This window comes from Sparus aurata, chromosome 3, assembly GCF_900880675.1.
Source record: "Sparus aurata chromosome 3, fSpaAur1.1, whole genome shotgun sequence".
NCBI lineage: Eukaryota > Metazoa > Chordata > Actinopteri > Spariformes > Sparidae > Sparus > Sparus aurata.
The window spans coordinates 5,337,021-5,357,346 of NC_044189.1; the positions used below are offsets into that span (position 1 = coordinate 5,337,021).

At 41.9% G+C, this 20,326-nt stretch overlaps 2 protein-coding genes across 2 annotated transcripts; one reads left to right on the forward strand and one right to left on the reverse strand.

Moving 5' to 3' along the window:
• Window positions 1–493: 493 nt before the first annotated feature.
• On the reverse strand, window positions 494–4,480 carry LOC115578671 (major histocompatibility complex class I-related gene protein-like). Its single transcript, XM_030411748.1, has 7 exons — window positions 4,379–4,480; window positions 3,571–3,837; window positions 3,206–3,484; window positions 2,395–2,703; window positions 1,481–1,582; window positions 1,347–1,361; window positions 494–1,259 (listed from the first exon to the last, which is right to left on the reverse strand). The coding sequence occupies exons 1-6, from the start codon at window positions 4,425–4,427 to the stop codon at window positions 1,354–1,356; spliced, it is 1,014 nt and encodes a 337-aa protein (XP_030267608.1). The 5' UTR covers window positions 4,428–4,480; the 3' UTR covers window positions 494–1,259; window positions 1,347–1,353.
• A 905-nt stretch (window positions 4,481–5,385) lies between these two features.
• On the forward strand, window positions 5,386–12,197 carry slc39a7 (solute carrier family 39 member 7). The gene is made up of 8 exons (XM_030411736.1): window positions 5,386–5,700; window positions 7,137–7,570; window positions 8,213–8,381; window positions 8,854–8,931; window positions 9,060–9,188; window positions 9,331–9,438; window positions 10,527–10,723; window positions 11,189–12,197. Exons 2-8 carry the CDS (start codon window positions 7,145–7,147, stop codon window positions 11,441–11,443), a joined length of 1,362 nt encoding a protein of 453 aa, XP_030267596.1. The 5' UTR covers window positions 5,386–5,700; window positions 7,137–7,144; the 3' UTR covers window positions 11,444–12,197.
• The last annotated feature ends 8,129 nt before the right edge of the window (window positions 12,198–20,326 follow it).

The window sequence follows — 20,326 nt, forward strand, 5'->3', positions numbered from 1 at the left end:
GTGTCTCTCGTATGAGCAGTGAGCAGAGTGGGAGATGTATATTGATAAATTTACAACTATGAATTTATGAGTCTAAACATGTAAATTCCTTTACACTGATGAACATGAATGAATGTTAAACTCAAATGTATTCTTTGTTTTTGTGCTGATGTTTGTCTTTTCAATAAAATCTTAACATTTTAACAAGTTTGGTCCACATGTTCATTTGTGACGACACTTCAATATATTACCTGAACATTCAGTATTCTCACAGAGGATTTGAATGAGGAGATTGATATCAATGTGAACTCTGAGCAGAGTTAGCTCCCAGACAAGGTTAGCTTAGCTTAGCATGAACACTGAAGTTAGAGATTAAACAGGGAGACAGTATCTCTGTTAAAGGAGCCTTCTGACAACTAAACAGCTGACTGACTGATGTCCTGTAACGCTTCACCTGTGAGGAGGTCATAAGATACGTTTAGAAAGAAAGAGAAACAAACTGAGACTGAGAGAGTGAGATACATGTTGAAACATGTTTATTAACAGTAGTGATCTGAGCTGAAGGTTAACCCAAATTAAATATACAAGAAACATACAACAATAATATAAATAACTTAAACACAGAGGAACCCTGAGAGAAAATGATTAAATGTTAATAAATAATACTCTAAATAATCAATATCATCTATTTCTGTGTGATTCCTGACTGTTTGGTGCTCATCCTTCACTAACATCTACAAGGAAATTGTATTAAAATTCTATAGAAAGTCTGTATAGAAAATGTCCATACAAATTAAATGCGTAATCTCCATTGATGGTTACAGGTAAAAATACCAGCTCAGTCCCAAAAATAATAGAAGTAAAAGTACACAAACCTGTGTCACATGTCATAAATAAACACAATTTTTATTAGACTGTCTGTATTTCTCCCTCTTCAAACATAGTAACAGTGCTTTGAGTTGTGCCACACTTGCTTCTTCTAAAAGACAGCTGCGGTAATTGAACATGGCGGACTCTCATGACTGCGGTCCAGTGTGCTGATCCTGGAGCTGTCCGGGGGAACCCGCCATCAACACGGTGGGTCGTTTAACCTTTTGCACAGATCAGATGACGACCTCTGTCAGTCCCACATCAGCTGTTTGTGTTAGTGTTAAACTGCCTGACCTCGTCTGACTGGGCACCAGTGTTACACCCTGTTCAGCAACATCAGTACATTCCAGATGTTTTTCTCTCAGAGTCTGGGAAATGTTGTGAGTTCAGCTTTCCGGTCCGATCTAACCCTGTTAAGACAGGCAGTAAACATAAAGTGAAAATGACATCTTTTCGTATCAGTTATTAGTTATTAGTTGCTTGTCCAAAATACTTACTGTTAAGTCAGCACCCTGAAATACAGATGAGAGAAAACAATGTTAGAAAATAATTAACATTTCAGAATGTAAAAAAGGATAGAAAAGACTATCAGGGTGGCGTTTGGGGGAGTAAAAGTATCTTTGTTCCTCACCATAATTGTTTCTTCTCCAGATGCAGAATGACACAATGCAACTCAACAGGAAGATCAGTGCTACAATGCCTCCAATAATTGCAGACAATCCTATGGGAGGTTCTGGGAAAAAAACAAAACAATACATTCACGCTTTGGGTCCTTTCACATTGGTGCAATTTATGGAGCCATGCTGTTGGTTCTGGAAGAGTTTTCACGGGCTTTTGGATAATCCTCTCTGATCCTTCTTACATTTCAACTTTTATGAACATTCAAACAGTGTTATCAGTGCTGTCGATCGTTGAAACAAATGTGTTGTAATTTTTCAATCTCATCAGTGTTTGTGAGTACATTTATTGACCGGTAGAAATCAGTCAAGTGAAAATGGAATACAAAGAACATTTGTCATCTTAAACCAAGAAATCCAGGAGGAAAAGATTTCGGCCACTGCTTCTCAGAGCTCAGGATATCAAAGAAAACAAAGTAATTATAAAAGGCACCATGGTTGTACCAGCTGCCCCACACTCCTTATTTCTTGTTCTTAATGCATGGGCCTCTGCCCTCTAAATGTGGTTGTGGTTGCACAAGGTTTTTAGAAATGTCACAGTCATTCATCCTGTAGACGAATAGTTCGACGTCTCACAAATCAGGAAGTGCAGCAGCAGCTCATGGGCTAAGATGACAACCACAAGCCACAACGTCTCCAGTTTGAATGTGACAGGGACATTTTTTTTTTTTGCATCTCTTTCTCACTTCCTGTCGTCTCAGTACTTTCTCTAATTGAGAAACTGTACAAAAAATGCCAACTCCAAAAAAAATACTGGAATTAGAAATACTCCTGATGTCATGAGACTTAGCATCGGATTAGTTTCCCACCAAATTTCATAAAGTGCAATATTTGTAACACACAACATATCCTTGACCTCTGATCTCACCCTTCCCTTTGTTGGTTCTGATCCGATCTTTCTCCAGTTTGGTGACGATTTCCTCCTTCACACCATAGAGCTGAAACACACAGTCGTACCTCGTCCAGTCTTCAGATGTGACTGATGAAAGTTTCAGGTCAACACTCATCTGGAAGGTTCCATCGTGGTTGGGGAGGATCTCTCCGTGGTCCACCTCCTCATGAAGCTCCTCTCCATCTTTCCTCCAGACGAGTGAGGCTCTGTGAGGGTAGAAACCTGTAGCGAGGCAGCTGACTGGAGAGGAGGGAGTCTTCTGGAGGAGAGACACTGAGGGAAGCTCTGGAGAGGAAAGAGACGGGGAAGGGTTGTATTTATATGTATCAATATAAGAATAGACAAGCTTACAGAGAGAGAGATATTCTGTTTTATGTACCATGACTGTCAATAAGAATTAAGCACGGGACAGGACAATGAGCCCTGACACAGCAGAATCTGCTCAGGAACGGCTTGAGGGACGGGACAAAGAGCTCAAGGTGTTTGTCAGGCATCCAAAGTCCCGAGATCCCAATCAGACCCCGCCCCCAAAAAGTACAGGACCCAACGGATCCTCTACAAACATCCTGGTGCCAGAGTTTATACAACCGGGCCTGGACAGGTCAGAGCTGTTTTGGTAGCACAATGGAAACCTGCACATTATTAGGCAGGTGGTTTAAATAGTGTGGCTGATCGGTGTGTGTCACCAACATCATTTCCATTGGAACATTATTGTGCATTAGAAACAGAACAAAACACATGAATGCTACGTTCAATGACAACAGTACGTCAGGTCATGTGATTCTACCTGTTCTCTGCAGAAAGCTCCTCCCATAGTGCACGTACTTCTTCAGCCACTCAGGGCAAATGTGGATGTAGTAGTTCTTGTTGTGTTCTAATCTCGCTTTCTCGGCATCCCATCTCAGTTTGGTGACGACAGCCTGGCGTTGTGGAGCGATCCATGTCAGTGTCTTCAGGTCCAACACTATGAAGTCTTCTCCATCATAACCATACTGGTTAAAACCAACAACCTCTCCGGTCTCATCATCCCACTCACAGCCGTTCATCCTCTGTAAGATGTGGACACCTGAGAGAGAGAAGAGAGAGAGAGAGACTGCAGGTGAAGGAACAGAGGTACAGATGTTGAAAGCTGTAAAAGTTAAAATACAGTACCTCCAGTTTGGTTTAAGCGTTGCTTCAAGCTGTCAATGTTGGCTCTGAAGACCTGCCGATTACCAAAACACTTTGACGCGTACCACTCCTGGTGCTGTGGCTCATCTTTGATTAATTTTCTCATCCAGTCCTGTTTAGGTTCTGCTGTCTTGATGTTGCTGTCACAGTAACCCACTTGGACTTCATTCACCATCGCAGCGCCCACAAACTCGGGGAAGTTTGGCACTCCAGAAGTTGCAGTAAGGAAATATTTCAGGGAGTGTTTCACTGTCAGACGAAGAATTTTGCTTTTCAGTTACCGTGGTCTTATAAAAGAAAAGCTACATGTACATAATCCTGCTGCAGTATGAGGTTGAGTCAGATCACAGTGCAACTCTAAAACGCTTTACAGATAGTCAGGATTCATTCCCAGAGAGACAGAGAAGGATCTTCAGCGCGGATACAGATTTAGCTTAATAAAGCAAGAATTCTGCAGCAGGATAATGAGCAACAACACATTTCAAAGACCAAAGAACACCAAGAAGTCCAGACTGTCATGGACTTTAGATCCACAGTCATCTGACCTCAACCCCAGTCAAAACTTAGGGGGGTACAAGTCTTTAAGTTGCCTCAGTCGAGCATAACGAATGTTTGTACATCAAATCATGTTCCGTCAGTGTTAAATAAACACATTTAAGGACATTACTGTCGCCTGGCTTAAACAAAAGTGAAAGTAAAACGTTCTACGCAGGATCGCTGCCAAATAAAACAACACTGACAGCACCATGAGTCACAGGACAGAACAGTCAGCGTTAGCATGTGATCTTACCTGCATGTGCACCCTGGCAGAAAATGAGCAATATTAATAAATTCCTCATCTTGTTTTGACAGGTGGGACTCGAACAGACGAGTTAGAGACAGCAGATGTGACACTTGTCTTTGATTGGCTGCTGGACCTGCAGACTGGAGGGTGTGGCCATCAGGGTTTTAATGAGGACTGAAGCAGCAATGTAAAGTATTTATTTTATTTATTGTTTATTTATTTATTTATGTAATTATTTTGTTTTGTATCTCTCTTTTGTTTTGTGTGTTTTGTAAATACCATGGTTGATGTGTCTTGTTGTCTGTAATTATATATTCAATAAAGCAATAATGATAAACAAAAACTTCCACTGTTACCACCACAACTATTAATACTTGTACTAATTAGGCTACAATAATAATAACAATAAGATAAAATAAGACTTTATTAATCCCTCAGCGGGGTAATTCACATGTTACAACCACTTAGGAGTCACATACTGAGGGAACAAAACAACAGTGACCAAGTTATAGACACAAACAAATGTAAAACTATATACAGTATTTGTCTTTTACTTACATATATGACCAAGGGGGTGTGACCAACTACTACAACTATGACTACAACTACTATTACTATTAATAGCAGTAGTAATAATAATAATAATAATAATAATAATAATAATAATAATAATGCTCTTGATCTATGTAATAAAAACTTTAAATATGAATATTTTATATGAGCTCACAACAGAAATAATGTTCAAACTGGGTGATGGTAATCTATCTAATATATTAATACAGAATATAATAGATTTTTGAGATGAAGTTGTTTCCCCAGATATAACTGTAACCATATAACTTGTCTGTATTTGTTTGCAGTGTGAGTCTCCATGTGGCAGTCGGACATCCTCCTCCTCCAGGATGCTCCTGCCTGTCACTCAACTGATGAGTCAGAACACCAGCGTCATCTCGCGATATCTTCCAAATAAGACCTCATCATCCCTCCTGTGTCTTCTTTACATATCAACAAATCAAAGAATTACCAGCATTTATACGCGGGAAAGTTTTCAGAAATATAGTACAACACGTCCAGACACCATTATAACCATCTCGTGAAGAATCAAACACGTTTTTACACGTGAGGAGAGGCGACGAGGGAGCACGGAAGGAGGAACGGTTGGAATTGGAATGCGCTCCCGCGAGATTTCGCTGAGTTTACTTGAGCCAATGCCACGTCTTACCAGCAGCATCAGCGTAGACTGAAATATCAGCAGTTTAGCAAACATATAACACCAGGACTGAGAGTCAACCAGCGGCCCGACAGGCAGTGATATCTGACACAACCCGGTAAGAGCTGACAGTTTGTTTCTCGGTGTGTTTCCGCCGAGTTTTGTTGCTCCTGCTGCAGCAACACGTTAGCGGTTAGTTAGCTAGCTAGCCAGCTAGCGGGCTTTTCTTCACTCTTCAACGGGAGACCGGCGGCTAAGTTAATGGTCACTGCCTGGTGCCTTTTACTGTTTGTTGTAAGATTAAAGTTAACACTTTACAAAGCCAGCGACTTAATCCGCTTTACATCCACATGTGTGAAGCCGCCAGCAAATAAACACAATCACACAACAAAGCTGAATCAAAACAAATGGCTGACTGAAGTTAGCTAACAAGGAGCGTTTGAAGGTAACTGAGCTAACAATGAGTGCGTCGTTTAATCTGTGTGCACACACAAACTGGCATCGTTGAGTGTGTGATGTCAGCAGTGTTACAACAGCTTTACATCAGACAGTGAATATAACTAGCATAGCGTAATGCTAATGCAGCTCAGCAGCTCCTCTTACAGAGAATCAAAACCATTCAGAGTCACTGCTAAAGTTTCTGGTACATCATGAACACCTGATGAAGACAGGACAGCTCTGTTGTCTGAGAGTCTGAGACACATTTGGTTTTAATCTGAAATATATTAGACTAAACTTAAAGTGTGAATGCAAATGTATCTTTGACTCAGCATTGTCATGGGAGACTAGCACTACATTCATTCATTCATTCACTGGTAAGGTCTTCCTTTATACAAGGTGAGACACCAATCAATACAAAAACCCATCTTAGCTGTGTGACATTTGCTTTCTCTTTAGCTCTGGCCAAAGTTTCCCAACATTTACATCAGAGGCAATTCCCAGAGTTTATTTATGAATGAATGGATGTTCTGCAGAGATGGTTTGTTCCTCCTGGATAAAGAAAAACACTGATGCTGGATTGCATTAATCTCGCAGGAAGAAACATTTCTTCAAGGTGCAATCTGTAAGAATTTTAGTTGAAGATGAAAAAAAAAAAAAAAAACGTAAAAGACATTTATATATTGTGTTGTAGAGATATCTGTTGAAGTTAGCATGCTAACCAGCTAGCCCTGGTCCAATGTGCATTGCAATGATTTGTGGCTTGAGGGTCTTTGTGGACAAAGTCTGTGTGTTTGCAAGTGCAGTGAAGTCTGGAACATCTGGATGCAGCCTGACACTCCCCTGGTACTCCAGGTGTTTACCCTGGACTACTAGCTGCATGGCTAGCTGGGCTAACTCGCTAATGGTGGCTACAGTTAACAGCTGTTAGTTGTTCTGGTCATATGGTGCCCCCCATTTTCTTACATGTTGCACCTTTTTTAAAGTGATTTCTGCGTACTATCCCTTTACAACAGAGCATCCCTCTGTATGAAATCACACTCTCAGCTGTGGTGAATATTCTTTAATCCTCATTTTTAATTTACTCTGTCTTTCTCACTTTTCTCTTTGTCACAGGTGATATTATGGGTTGTGTACGTCTGCTGACACTGGCGGCGGCCATATATGCAATACTCCTGTTAGCCTTCCATTCAGCTGCCGCTCATAGTCATTCCCATGGCGACCATGGCCACGGCCACGGCCACCATCACCATGGCCACTCTCACGGAGAAGACGATCAAGCTGAGGTGAAGATGTTCCACGGAGCGAGCAAGTGGAGCGCCGAGGCCAACCTCCCTGTAGAAGAGGAGGAGCATCATGGACACGCTCACTCTCATGATCACGGACACGCACACGCTCATGATCACGGACACGCTCATGATCACGGACACGCTCATGAGGAGGAGGTTGTTCGGGTCCACAAAGAGGAGAGTGGCCATGGGCACACACATGGAGGAGAGAGGGTGAAGAGGGAGGCAGAGAAGAGGGACTTGGTGGAGCTCTGGATGCAGGTGAGGACAGATGTGTCCATGAATAACTGCACTCGTCTTTAGACAGTATTTTAGCCATGGTGTTACTCAGAGTGATGCAGGATAAGACTCAAGAAGGCATCGCTCAGGTTTGACTGTATTAATACCTGTTTCAATCAGTTACACAGTTCGTGTACAGGAATTGAGGAATGTGAAAAAAAAAAAGTCTGTTGAGAACCTTGAAAAGACTTCAGGATGTTACAGCCAAGAAAGACTCTGAGATATAACATGTTAAGTAGTCAGGTTAAAGGTGTTGGTAGAAGATCTCATCCAGCTTCATGTTTAACAGGCGAATATAAGAGTGGTATAGATCTTCTCGTCTCTCTCACAGCAATAAGCTTTGTTTCAGTATTGAACTGCCTTTAAGGGCTTTGCAAGTGAAGCTGACATTCAAAAAACACTTTGTTGTGTTGTGTGCAGTCTTTTGTAAGTGTTCTCACCTGTTTTGCTTATAGAACAATGTAATTGAGTTGAATTCTGCTCAAATGTATTGTTTGATCAGCTGTCATCATCAGAAGTAAATCAGGCTTTGTCCACAGTAGTAAAACCAACAGTTTACTGGAGAACCGTTTGATGACATTCTCTAAAGAAAAGTAAACTTCCCTCCATCCCGTTTCTCTCCAGGCCATCGGAGCGACGCTGCTGATCAGTGCGGCTCCTTTCCTCATCCTGTTTCTGATCCCAGTTCAGTCCAACAGCGACCAGCACCAGAACCTGCTCAAGGTGCTGCTCAGCTTCGCCTCAGGCGGACTGCTGGGTGACGCCTTCCTCCACCTCATACCGCACGCTTTGGGTAGGTCTTCAATCCATAGTAGTCTGTTTTTTCACCTTATCTGTGTGGTTGTTGTTTCTCTCTCTGCTTAAGACAGATCTAAAATGTTTGCTAACTTCACTTAGCAAACAGGTGCAGGGCTCAAAATTATTTTCATGCACCAGCCAAATACTGGTTCAGTATACAAGTGGCTAGTAAGTTTACTTCACTCACCAGCCAAAAAACCAAGCAAACAATGGTCATCTAGTCATTGACAAAAAAGTTAATTTTGTACTTTCTTTATATATTTGTAATGTAAAATATACTGAATAATTGGCTCATCAGTTTCCAAGGATCTTATGCAAGGCAACATGAATAACTCCATCGCTTTGATACAGATACAAACTATATTTTCAGTTGGCAGCTGACACTGATGAATAACAGCAGCAGGATAGAAGTTTGTCTTTTTGAGTTTCATGTGTGTTTCCCTTTGTGTCGTATGTGTCCTGCACAGAGCCTCATTCTCACCACGGAGACGATCACGGACACTCGCACGAAAGCGAAGAGTCACATGACCACGGTCACTCCCACGGTACGCAGTCACTGCCTTCACTCTTGTTACTGACAGCAGTTCTTTCTATAAGTGCAGAAATCAACCAAAAACTATTTTATCTATCAAACTCTGTTAACGTATCTACTCTCGATCTTCTACCTGCACAGGAGCCGCCCACGGTCACATGATGTCAGTGGGTATGTGGGTCCTCGGTGGGATCATCGCCTTCCTGGTTGTAGAAAAGTTTGTGCGTCTGGTGAAGGGAGGCCACGGACACTCACACGGACACTCGCACGGTACGCTGCTGAAAACTCATCTGCTGTTTCATTGTCAGAATATTTTCAGTGTTTGAGCAGCTGGCCTCTGTAATCTCTCCTCATAATCTCAGTTACTGATCTGATCTGAGGTCTGGGGCGGTTTTTTATGTGACATTTTCAGATGCTCCCAAGGAAAAGGACAGTGATGGAGAAGAAGAAAAGGAAAAGAAGAAAGCAGAGAAAGGAAGCAAAGATGAGAAGGCGCCAAAGAAAGAGGAGAAGAGCGCAGGTGAGCAATGCATTTGTTTGTGTAGATGTGGAGGACGATTGGAAGCAAAAAAGATCAGCTCCACTGCTCGTCTGCTGTGACTGGTTGTAGCTCGCACCAGGGGAATATAAGCCACCAAATCCTACAGACTGAACCTTTGAGTGTAGAAATCTGTTAAGTAGAAGTCCTGCTGTGTGGACAGTAGGGGTGGTTAATCGGCCCAATTTCCCGATTCCGATTCCGATTATTGAAGTCTCGATTCGATTACAAATCGATTTCCGATTATTAACGATTATCGATTCGATTTTCAATTATTAACGATTATTGATCTTCCATTTAACATCTGTCAGCTGCTGAATTATTTTACTTCTCTTTTGAGTAACACCTCACAGCACCTTCAATATTGTATAGTGTAACTGTAATATCAAAATGATTATTTTTTACTTTGTTTTAAATGTAGTGTTTCACTGTTAAAAGAAAGCTGCCAAGCTCAGCAGCCGGACTCATGTTAGAAGCATTGTCGGTGACGAGAACCAGGGCGTGTTTCTCTGTTCCCCACTTGTCTGCCATTGCTTTGAGAAACTCACACATATTTGCGCCTGTGTGGCTATCATCCATAGCTTTCGTCTGAAGTACGTAGGACATTAGCTTCCATTAACTGCTGACATAATGAGCTGTAACGGTCACATATGAGACTGTAGCTCTGGATGTCCAGGCATCGCAGGTTATTGCTACCCTGTGAGCAGAGTTGAGGGACTCTTGCACGGAAAGGTTTGTCTCCTTGTAAAGATTTGGAATCGATTTAAGTGTGAAAAAGCTCCGGGATGGAATAACATATCTTGGCTCCAGACTGTGGACCATGTAGCGGAAGCCAGTAAGAGGAGGACTCCAGTTTGTATTACTATTGGGAAATTGTGATTTTTTTTCTTCTTCACAATTTTTTGACATTTTATATTTAAAGGATCGATTCATTGAGATAGTAATCTGCAGATTCAAGACATTTTCAGCATAATCGGAACATTCAGACCTCCATCTAACAACCAGCTGATCCCTAATCACAATTAAGAGCCGTAAGGACTTAACTAATGCCTGTTATGCTCCATTTTCAGACATCAAGGTGTCCGGCTACCTGAACCTGGCAGCTGACTTCACGCACAACTTTACTGACGGCCTGGCGATAGGAGCGTCGTTCCTGGTGGGTCCAGCAGTCGGCGCCGTCACCACCCTCACCATCCTGCTGCACGAGGTCCCACACGAGATCGGAGACTTTGCCATCCTCGTCCAGTCTGGCTGCACCAAGAAAAAGGTAGCCGACTCCTCGAGCGATGACACGTGGACAGAAACAACATTGTTTATTTTGCCTCGTCAGCTCAACAATAAAATGTTTGCTACATAAACACAGGACACATTTAATCAGCTCTCAGCAGCATTAAAGTCTGGCAGCATACAGACAGCTCTAGTTTTTGCTTCTTCTTATTGTCTATTACAACTAATTTTTGGAACATGCAGGACATGATCCTAGATTTGGGACAAACAACTCGACAAAACAACTCGTAGTTCAGGACTGTAACGCATTTTTGCAATCAGATACCTGTTCAACATTCACATCACGTCTTTATGTCAGCGTGATGCCCCCTGGTGTCAGCGCAGTCAGCAAGAAGAAGCTATGACTTCACACCAAAGACACGGAAAATGGACTTGTTGGTTCTGAATAAATGAATGTCTGGAGAAACATTACGACTGTAGTAATCCTCGTCCTCTTTCCCATCAGGCCATGTGTCTACAGCTGCTGACGGCGCTGGGAGCTCTGGCTGGCACGGCTTGCTCCCTATTCGCCGAGGGCGTGGGCGCTGCGGCGACCGCCTGGATCCTGCCGTTCACCGCCGGCGGGTTCGTTTACATCGCCACGGTGACGGTGCTCCCAGAACTTCTGGCGGGCCGCTCCAGTTTTGGCCAGTCCCTGATGGAGATCCTGGCCCTGCTGTTTGGAGTCGGCATGATGGTTCTGATCGCCGAGTACGAGTGAAACGCAGCAGAGCGGACGGAAGCAGAGAGGGAAAAGGTCAAAAAAGGTTGGAAAAAAAGGCGGTTTTAAGTAGAGTTCAAGTGGATTATTATTTGTCAGGGGTGTGTTTTCTTCTTTTTTTATTAATTGTGTCTTTTTGGGACAAACACCACCCACTGATGGCGAACGGATGATTTTTGTTTTGTGTTTGTTTTTTTAACGGTTCATAGTCACAGCCCTGATTTTGTGTCACTGTTTCTTTTTCGGCTTCTTAAAAACTGTTCAGCCGGAGAGACTGAGAGCTGGAAGGAAACAGCGCGGTGGTAAAGTTTTTTTTTTGTGCGATGTTCACTGAGAGCCTCGATCACAACACGGCCCCAAGAGTTCTCTTCACCTCTCTCACTACGTGGATCACTCAGCTACAGATGTGCTGCAGCTTAAACTGACGGACGGTCACCTGCAAAAGTGACTTTGAATAGATTAATCTTTGAGCCATAACAGCAGATTTTCTGAAGGCTGATTCTCGAAACTACATTTCAGAGCCGGGTCGTTGAACGAGCAGAGAACGAGACGGTCTGGCTCAGTTTCTCTGTACAGTGAGCTGCTCAGTTGTACTGTATGTGTTTTAATGTCCGTTTCCTTTAGAGATATTGAATGTTAATATTTTTACATTCCACAGAATAAAAGAAAATGTTGTTGCTTCTACAGATGTTCACTTGTTTACTATTGAATCATTAAAATCTCTGAATGGAAGAGTTCTGCTCTTCACAATCTGCGATTCTTCTCCTTCAAGTTGCCAAATCCTTTTTTAAAATGCTATTAACAGATTTGACCACAAGAGGGAGCAAACACTCCGTCAGCTGGTGATTTCCTGAAACCCGTCCTGTGACTGACTGATTGCACAACCGACACAGAAGAAGGAAAACATCTCACGCTCTAGTTGGAAAGTGTAAACATTGAAATAGAGACCGTGCAGCGCACCTGAAGCCGTGAATCTAACATCAGACATTAACACCTGCAGACACAGTAATACATTTCATACTGCAAAAATAAATACAGATGTTAAACACTGCTGTGTGAGGCGTTAGTTAAGATCATCAAACATGACGCATTAAACAGTCCTTACAGTGTAACAGTCGCTTCATGCTTGTGAACAGGATGAACCTGTTCTGACAGCGGCCGGAGGCCGGAGGCCCGAGGCGTCGTGTTTTCAGAACATCCGTCCGTCCATCCAGTTTTTGTGCTTCAGGACACTGGAACAGGATTTCTTCATGTTTGGCTCAAACATCCACTTGGACTTGAAGATAAACTATTTACATTTTGCAGGTCAAAGGTCAGGCACAGAACACACACTTTTGTCTGTAACTCAACAATGCATACGATAATTACGGCAACATTTCACACAAACGTCCTATTGGATTAAGTGATTAAAGGCCAACTTCACTGCGACAACTTGATGTTCTGCAAAACAAGTTCAGGGCATCATCAGCTCAGGAATAGCAACATGAGTCCTATGGAGGCATCAGACCACAAGGTGGTAGTTCTAGTCTTGTTGAGACATGCTTCAGATGTCTGAGTGGTTGTGTTTACATTAGTTGGCATTGAAATCTAAAGAGGTGAAGGTATTTTTGAGGGAGGTTTGTGCAGCTGGACCCTGAAGGTTTTCATGATGTTTAATACTGAACTAGAGCTGTATATAGAGGATTGGTTGCAAACTTAATTTTGTTGGTCAGATTTCCTCTCTGAGATGATAATATTTTTCAGAGGCAGTTTTACAAAAGGAATAAGCAAAATGTCGCCATTTTTTTGTGCAGCAGAACGTATATCCATATTATATTCTTTAGTAATTCTCTAGCGTCCACTTGTCACATGTTGCATGTTTTATAAAGTGTGAGCGGTGCAATCAAACCTTCTCAGACGGTTTTAATTTAAGGGATTTTTTAGAGGTTTGAATAAGTGTGCTAGCATGCTAACTACAGTCGATATCCCTGCAACATAAAACAAAGACGTTCTCATGTATCCGCCTGGACTGAATTGCTCAATTAATGATAATGAAACATGATATTTTGTGGGGGGTTGTGACGCTCAAACAAAATGTATACACTGTTTTACAGACGCTTCTTTCAGGATGTAATCTTAGGGGAAATCGTCTTTTTGGGCCCCGGCGCATCACCTGATGATGTCATTACACGGTTTGGCCTGCAGCTCTTCATCGGGGACGTCATGCATCCTGGAACACAGCAGGGAGACATGGTGCCAGCGTTTGAGTTTCCCACCCTGAGCGTTAATGTGATTTATTTCTGTTTGTGCAGAGAGGACACACTGTGGTTTGTCCCTCCACCACCCGCCTGCATCCAAGAGGTGAAGATACGATCAGACACCAGAGCGTGAAACAATGTGTGGTGATGATGGTATTTGATATGTAATAAATGAAAGGTGGAGCTTCTCTTCTCTTTGTCTGTTTCCTCGAGAAAATCCCAAACTCCAAAACAATAATTAAATGTGAGGGTGTATGTGTGTAGGCGTATTCTTTGATGATTAATAGATAAACAGTCATGCAATGCGACACTCCTCTGGTCACTCCTCTGATAAAATGATATGTGCGTGATTTAGGCAACACCCATGACGTGTTTTACTTGAATGCTGTCCAGCAGGGTGCATACTGCACATCTCAACCTGATTAAAGCCATTTCAGTTCCTTATTCTAAAAAGAAAACATGCAGTTTGACGTTGTTGAGCTGCAACATGTCGCGCTTTTACTTCATGTGACTTTAATGGATGTGTAGAGAAAGTGAAGAGGAGCGGAAGCTTTCAGAAGTTCAGTAAAGGCCACCAAGTAATGCTTCACCTTTTTTTGTTTTTAAACTAATTTTGAACCCAAACAGTCACTAAGCTGGAGTTCATCCACCAGCACTGATAGAAAGCTTAACGTGTCATTTTAAGGCTACATCTTAAAATAATGTCTAACTGTATATTTTCTCCATTTTATTTAAAAATTCATCTCCTGTTAATATGACAAGGAATTAAATGCTCAATATTTAAAAAAAATGGTTTGAAAGAGATTGAGTTTATCTTAGCTCAACAGGGAAACTGCAGATGACTCAGAAAGGACTGAACAAAAGACTGGACTTAGAATACAAACTAATCTAATGAGGAGAGGTGGAGTGAAGTGGAGAAACACATGTGAGAGTAATGAGTGGGAAAACACCACAAACAGGGAAGGAGCTGACAGACTGGACAAACACCGGGAGGAGAGGAGGATGAGATGAAATGCAGGTGGAGGTGGAGGTGGAGGTGGAGAGAAACCATGCTGGGACGAGATCAGGTGACAGGACTGAGCTAATCAATGAGATACAAGACAGGTGTGGAGGCCGCTGAAGAACACAGGAGGGAGAAAAGAACTCCACAAAAACCTAGAAAACACACAAACAATGGACACGTTGACAGGAGACGAGTCATGTGACACACTAATTGTGCGTCAGGTGTTCAGCACCAACCGCCATGTTAGTGCGAGCTGTTTCAAATACTTTGTTTAAGTTGAATGAAACAGGGTTAACAGTGCATTACTCTCGACTTCTCAACACGGGAGGGAGAGGGTGGGAAGATGTCACTTCCCTATTTAACTTAAAGTATGTAAGTATAATCAGGAAAATACACTTAAAGTATTGAACATAAAAGCACATCATTACATTAATGTTACTCAGTCGTTTGCTGGGTTTGAGCTATTTTGTTCAGAACTGTAACTAATGATTATTGTCAAAAATAAATGGACTAATAAAAGAAATCCTTCAGCTTTATTTGTATATTCTGTTGGACAGTTAAATTCATAACAACATCATATTTTATAAACTTAAAAGAAATAAAGGCAGCAAATCTAAAATGTAGTGAAACGGGTAGAAAGTGGCATGAAAAGAAACGACTGTGGACACAAAGCTGAATACCTTCATGCTGTTGTTACAGTCAGCCAGCTGTGACAGCTGTTGGTGTTAACGCGACGACAAAGACAGACAATTAAACTAATTGTGTGGCGCGCAGGAATGTGTAGGTGGAGCCACGGTGGCGACAGGAGCGACCATGAATAACTTATATCTTCAAGATATCACAGGATCACAAGTAGTGCAAATAAATAAACACAAGGAAAGGACTGCAGATAGAGAAGACACAAGGAAACACTGAAATGTTGCAGGTTTCACACAAGAACATCATTTCCAGAGGAGACTGATGAACTCGTCAGACACTCACGAGAGGCCCCGACGACCCTAAAACTCACATGGTTCCCCTACTCAACTGAATCAAAAATGCATGACAGGATAAGCTAAAATTGTGGGTTCACAAAACAAGGAAGTGTAACGTGTTTAACAGAAGCTTTGCATGGAAATTTGTAAATCGGCACTCCATTCCTTGTGTCGCTCACCTCAAACACTTCCCTGTATGACAACCACGAGGAATTAAATGAACCATAAAAACCGAGGAGTAATTGAATGTCACAACACAATAACACGAGGACGTTTTGTGTTCATTTCCTGGTTTGTCAGCAGGATTCCACAGAAAGTTTCGAACGGATTTCCTCGAAACTTGAAGGGAGGACGCGTCTCAGCCCAGAATATACCCCGTTAACTTTTGGAGTGGATCTGGAAAAAAGGGACGGATCCCAGGATGTATTTTTTGATTAACATTGTGAGATAAGGTGTTTTTCGAAAATGTTCCTCAGGGAATAAAGCATGCATCTTGTATTTCTGATATACAAAACACTGAAAACTGTGTAGAAGTAGCAGAGTACAAATTGTGTTGGATTACTGACCCGTGAATTTAGACCTGCAATGTTAATTATTACAATCTATATCTCGTCTGACATCAATTATTTTAACTTTCTTCCTGCACATGCTGATTTGTTTGAACTTCAGATGGAAGATAACAGGGTAGAAAGCAGGATGTTACAAATACTGCTGAGTACAAAGTCCCCAAGCACGACTCCAACGCCCCGCTCATACATATTTCAGGAGACACAACACAAAAAATTCTTTACATTTTTTTTTTTTTTTTTACAGCCTTGTTTTCCCCCCAAGTACACAGTCACCCGTGTGTCATTAAACATTTCAGATCACATCTGAAGTCACATCGTGCTCCTGGTTAACAGAATGTATTTTGAAAAATGATTTCTTTGTGTTTTTATAACAAAATCTGTCACGATTTCTTCCTGCAAAACTCAAAATCACAATCATGTGCATTTACATCAGCTTGTACCTGCCAGTTTCAGCCAATGATGTCATGCCATCCACCACCGATCAGCTGAAAATTTATAATTTTATTCACTGATTTGGGTGAAATTGGATCACATCTTACAGAGACGGTGTTTTCTGGCCCTCGAGACAAACAGATGGCTTTACTTGTTGCTAAAGTAGCTGCTAACAGCTAGCAGCTGATGTAAGACGGTAAATATGCAGAAGTAAAAGTCACTCTGCCTTCAGTTTCAGCTCGACTTCCAAGTGCAACAAAGTCAGTGCAGGCAGGTTCTGGCGGTGGATGGAAGGAAAGGGCAGCCCATTAAAGTAAAAACGTACAAAAAAATACATTCTACACATGGATAATAATAAATATATGGATGTTCCAATTAAATGTGCAGGTTCCCTAATCATTATTTTGTATAATTGGAGTGCGCTGTGTGTAGTTATACTGGGATACATCTTCAACAGTGTGATACAGCTGGCGTTTGCATTTGACTCGTGAAATCTAACGGTGACTGTTTTTCAGTTTTGAGCCTCCGAGGGGAAAAAAGTTAAACAAACAAAAGTTTTCCACCCGGGAGGCCGATGTTCTCGTCCCCGACCAAACCAAGAGGCAACGCCGGCTTGTTTCAACTTACATAACATCTGTAAGTTAACTTGTTGAGGTGCTGAAATCCAACCAGACGGAGAACATTTATTATAGAAAATGTATTATAAAACGCAGAAACATTACGTGCAATTATATGCTTAACCTGACATTTGAAATGTTCCTAAAAGTGGTGTGCTATTAATCGCCTGTTATCATCCATATTCTTCCTATATGATTGTCTTAAGTGCTGTTCATAATAACCAGGAATGTGCGTCTAATGGTGAAAATAACAAATCAGTTCACTTTTTGTCATTTAACTTTTCGAAACACTCCCATTTATAACGATTAACTCTTAAAAAAACATTTTCGAAACCAGCTGTCCGTCTCATCAAGTTGTCAAAATCCAAACAATCGCAATTTCTCATTTCACAGGAATCTCAGTGTGAAGTAAAAGTGCGGTGATGTAAAGGTCGTGTTCTGTTTGTGCATGTCAAGTTTTACTGAATGAACTCAGTGCCCAGCGCATGTAGGAGACACACTGATCCACTGCATGTTTAGGAGGGGTTCTTCTTTGTATGCAACACACGTGTTCGCACACACACATGTTCACACACTCAGAGAAAAGGTAGTTCCTGCTACAAAGTGCCTGTCAGTCTGTCAGATGTAATAACGCTTATGTCCTAGCAAATTGTTGGGTGTGGAACCAGGTTTGTGTATGCTTCCCGAAAAGTGCTGCCAGAAGCTGCCGAAGCTAAATGTAGCAGGCTAACTTACAGCAACGTGTTCAGCAGTTGTCACATTAACGTCATTCCTCTTTTTACGCTGACCAGCTTCACTCTGAGTCGATGCTATCTCAGCGATCGATGAGCAGATCGGCTCCAAAACCCCAACAAAAAAAGAAAGAAGGCTGATAATAACCGGTGTGTGTACGTACGTACGCGTGCCACCAAGCATCGAGCCCGGCGTGCATAACTCATGGAAGCATTTGTGAACAGTTGTGTCAAACACATATTTTATTCTATTTCTCCGTGCACGTGATTAAAAGTTGCATACGTCACTAAAGCACATCACTCATTTATAGACCCATGTTCTGTCACAGGACGTCTGCAGTGTTCTGGTAGATTCTGCCTGTTAGAGTTAGATTGCTCCTCATTTAGTATATGTTGTTTTAAAATTATGATTATGATACACTGCAGAACATCAGGTAATGCCACGTTACATTTATTTACGAGCGTAGAACAAATTGTAAAAGATTTAGTGTCTCAGAAAAAGAACAGTTAGACTCAGTTTCTCTTGAAAAGACAACCTGATGACTTCAGAATCCAATGATGCGTACATGTGTACAGAGGATGGAGATTTTGTCTTCAGTAAACCCAGCGGGAACAACGTCGACGAAGAAAAGAAAAAAATGAAGGAAGTGAATTCCAATATGATGTTAGAACTCAAATATGAAGAAGTGGCCTGATGCTCGAGACAGAAGTCAGATTTTCCCCTCCTGCTAATTCCCATCAAGTTCCTTGTGCAGGTTATAAAACATTTTCTGCTGAAATACCCTTCGAGCGAGGCAGTTACGGTAACCAGCAGTCACGCTGGTGGCCCCTGAAGAAAGCTAAAAATCACACCAGAAGCAGATCACACAGAAAATGTTCAAAGCCGAACTGAGTTCCCTTTCACTCATCTAGTTCCACTCATTTATACTGTCCTGTCATTTTTCTTTGTCCTTTCATTTTCTCTTAAAGGTTTTATTGTTCACTTATTTATTTATTCATTTATTTATTTTCAATGCTGCTTTTACGGGTTTAGTGCTTAAAAGTTATGTTTTGCTCTTAGTAATTTATATTAACATTCATTTATGTTGTCTTAGGAGGTTTTTCATTTCTTTCAGTGCTTATTTTAGTTATTGCTTCTTAGTTTCCAGCTCCAGTGTTCTCCTCATGGGGGCCCTCCACTCCGGGAGCTCCGTCTGGCCTGCCTGCGGGGGTGCCGTCCTGGGGGCTGTCCGGGCCTCGACAGTTGGGGATTGGGGGTTACATGAATGAGGGTGCGGGGAGTGGGGATGTTAAGGGGGTTTGTTTCATTTTCTTTTCTTTTAATGTAAAGCACTTTGGGTTGCATTTTTACATGTATGAAAGGTGCTATATAAATAAAGTTGATTTGATTTGATTTGATTTGATTTGATGAACCTATCTTTAAGATGCATGTATACACCTTTGTCTGACAAAAATCGGACCGGATCGGATTCCTCATAGTCGAATTACATCACCCAGATTATTCGATTGATAGTCGCATTACTCCTGCATGTATCTGTTCTATCAGATCGGATCCGATTTTGCGTTCTGCCCAGGCGCGAGATTTTTTTCCCCTGAGCCGTGAGCCGGAAGTAGACGGACCGCGGAGAAAGAAAGAGGCGCCATTGTGCATCTAGTTTGTGTAATTATCATGTACACCATATACGAAGTGTACAAAGATGCAGCTTCGTCTCGCTCTTCGTACGCCATCTTTCTTGAATGCCGAGGCAGCTGGTGACGTAAAGAGGTCAGCCGGAGGTGTTTCTGTTACCACTAGTTGAAATGGGTACAGCGCTACCTATCGTACCGGGGTATGACATGCTCCGGCTAATAATCCCATTTTCTCACCGGCATGTATACTCGGATAATTGCAGTTGTCTGGTTGAGTAGCATAGTCGAACTATGGCTGTAAACCATCTGAGCTGTGCATGTAAACGTACTGACTGAAACTGCTTTGTAGCTCGAGCGCCTGATGACTCCTGGACAAAACACGCCATTGATACTTTCCACAACGGCTCAGAATCTTAAACCTATTTGGATACTTCCTTCCTGAGTCAGAATCTGAATGTTCTTCTCGGGTAATTCTACAAATATCCACAGAGCTCTGAAGATAGAGTAACAGGTGTGCCAATTTTCAGGGGAAGGTTTTTCTCTTATCTGATCAGCTTCATCTGTTTCAAGTCTCCTGCATGCCTGCATCTCAGCGGATTACTCATCTCTGTCCAAGTGTCAGTGCCCTTTAATAATCTGATTATCACATTTATCTACATCAAATCTCCCTCGACTGCAAGAACCTGGTGTT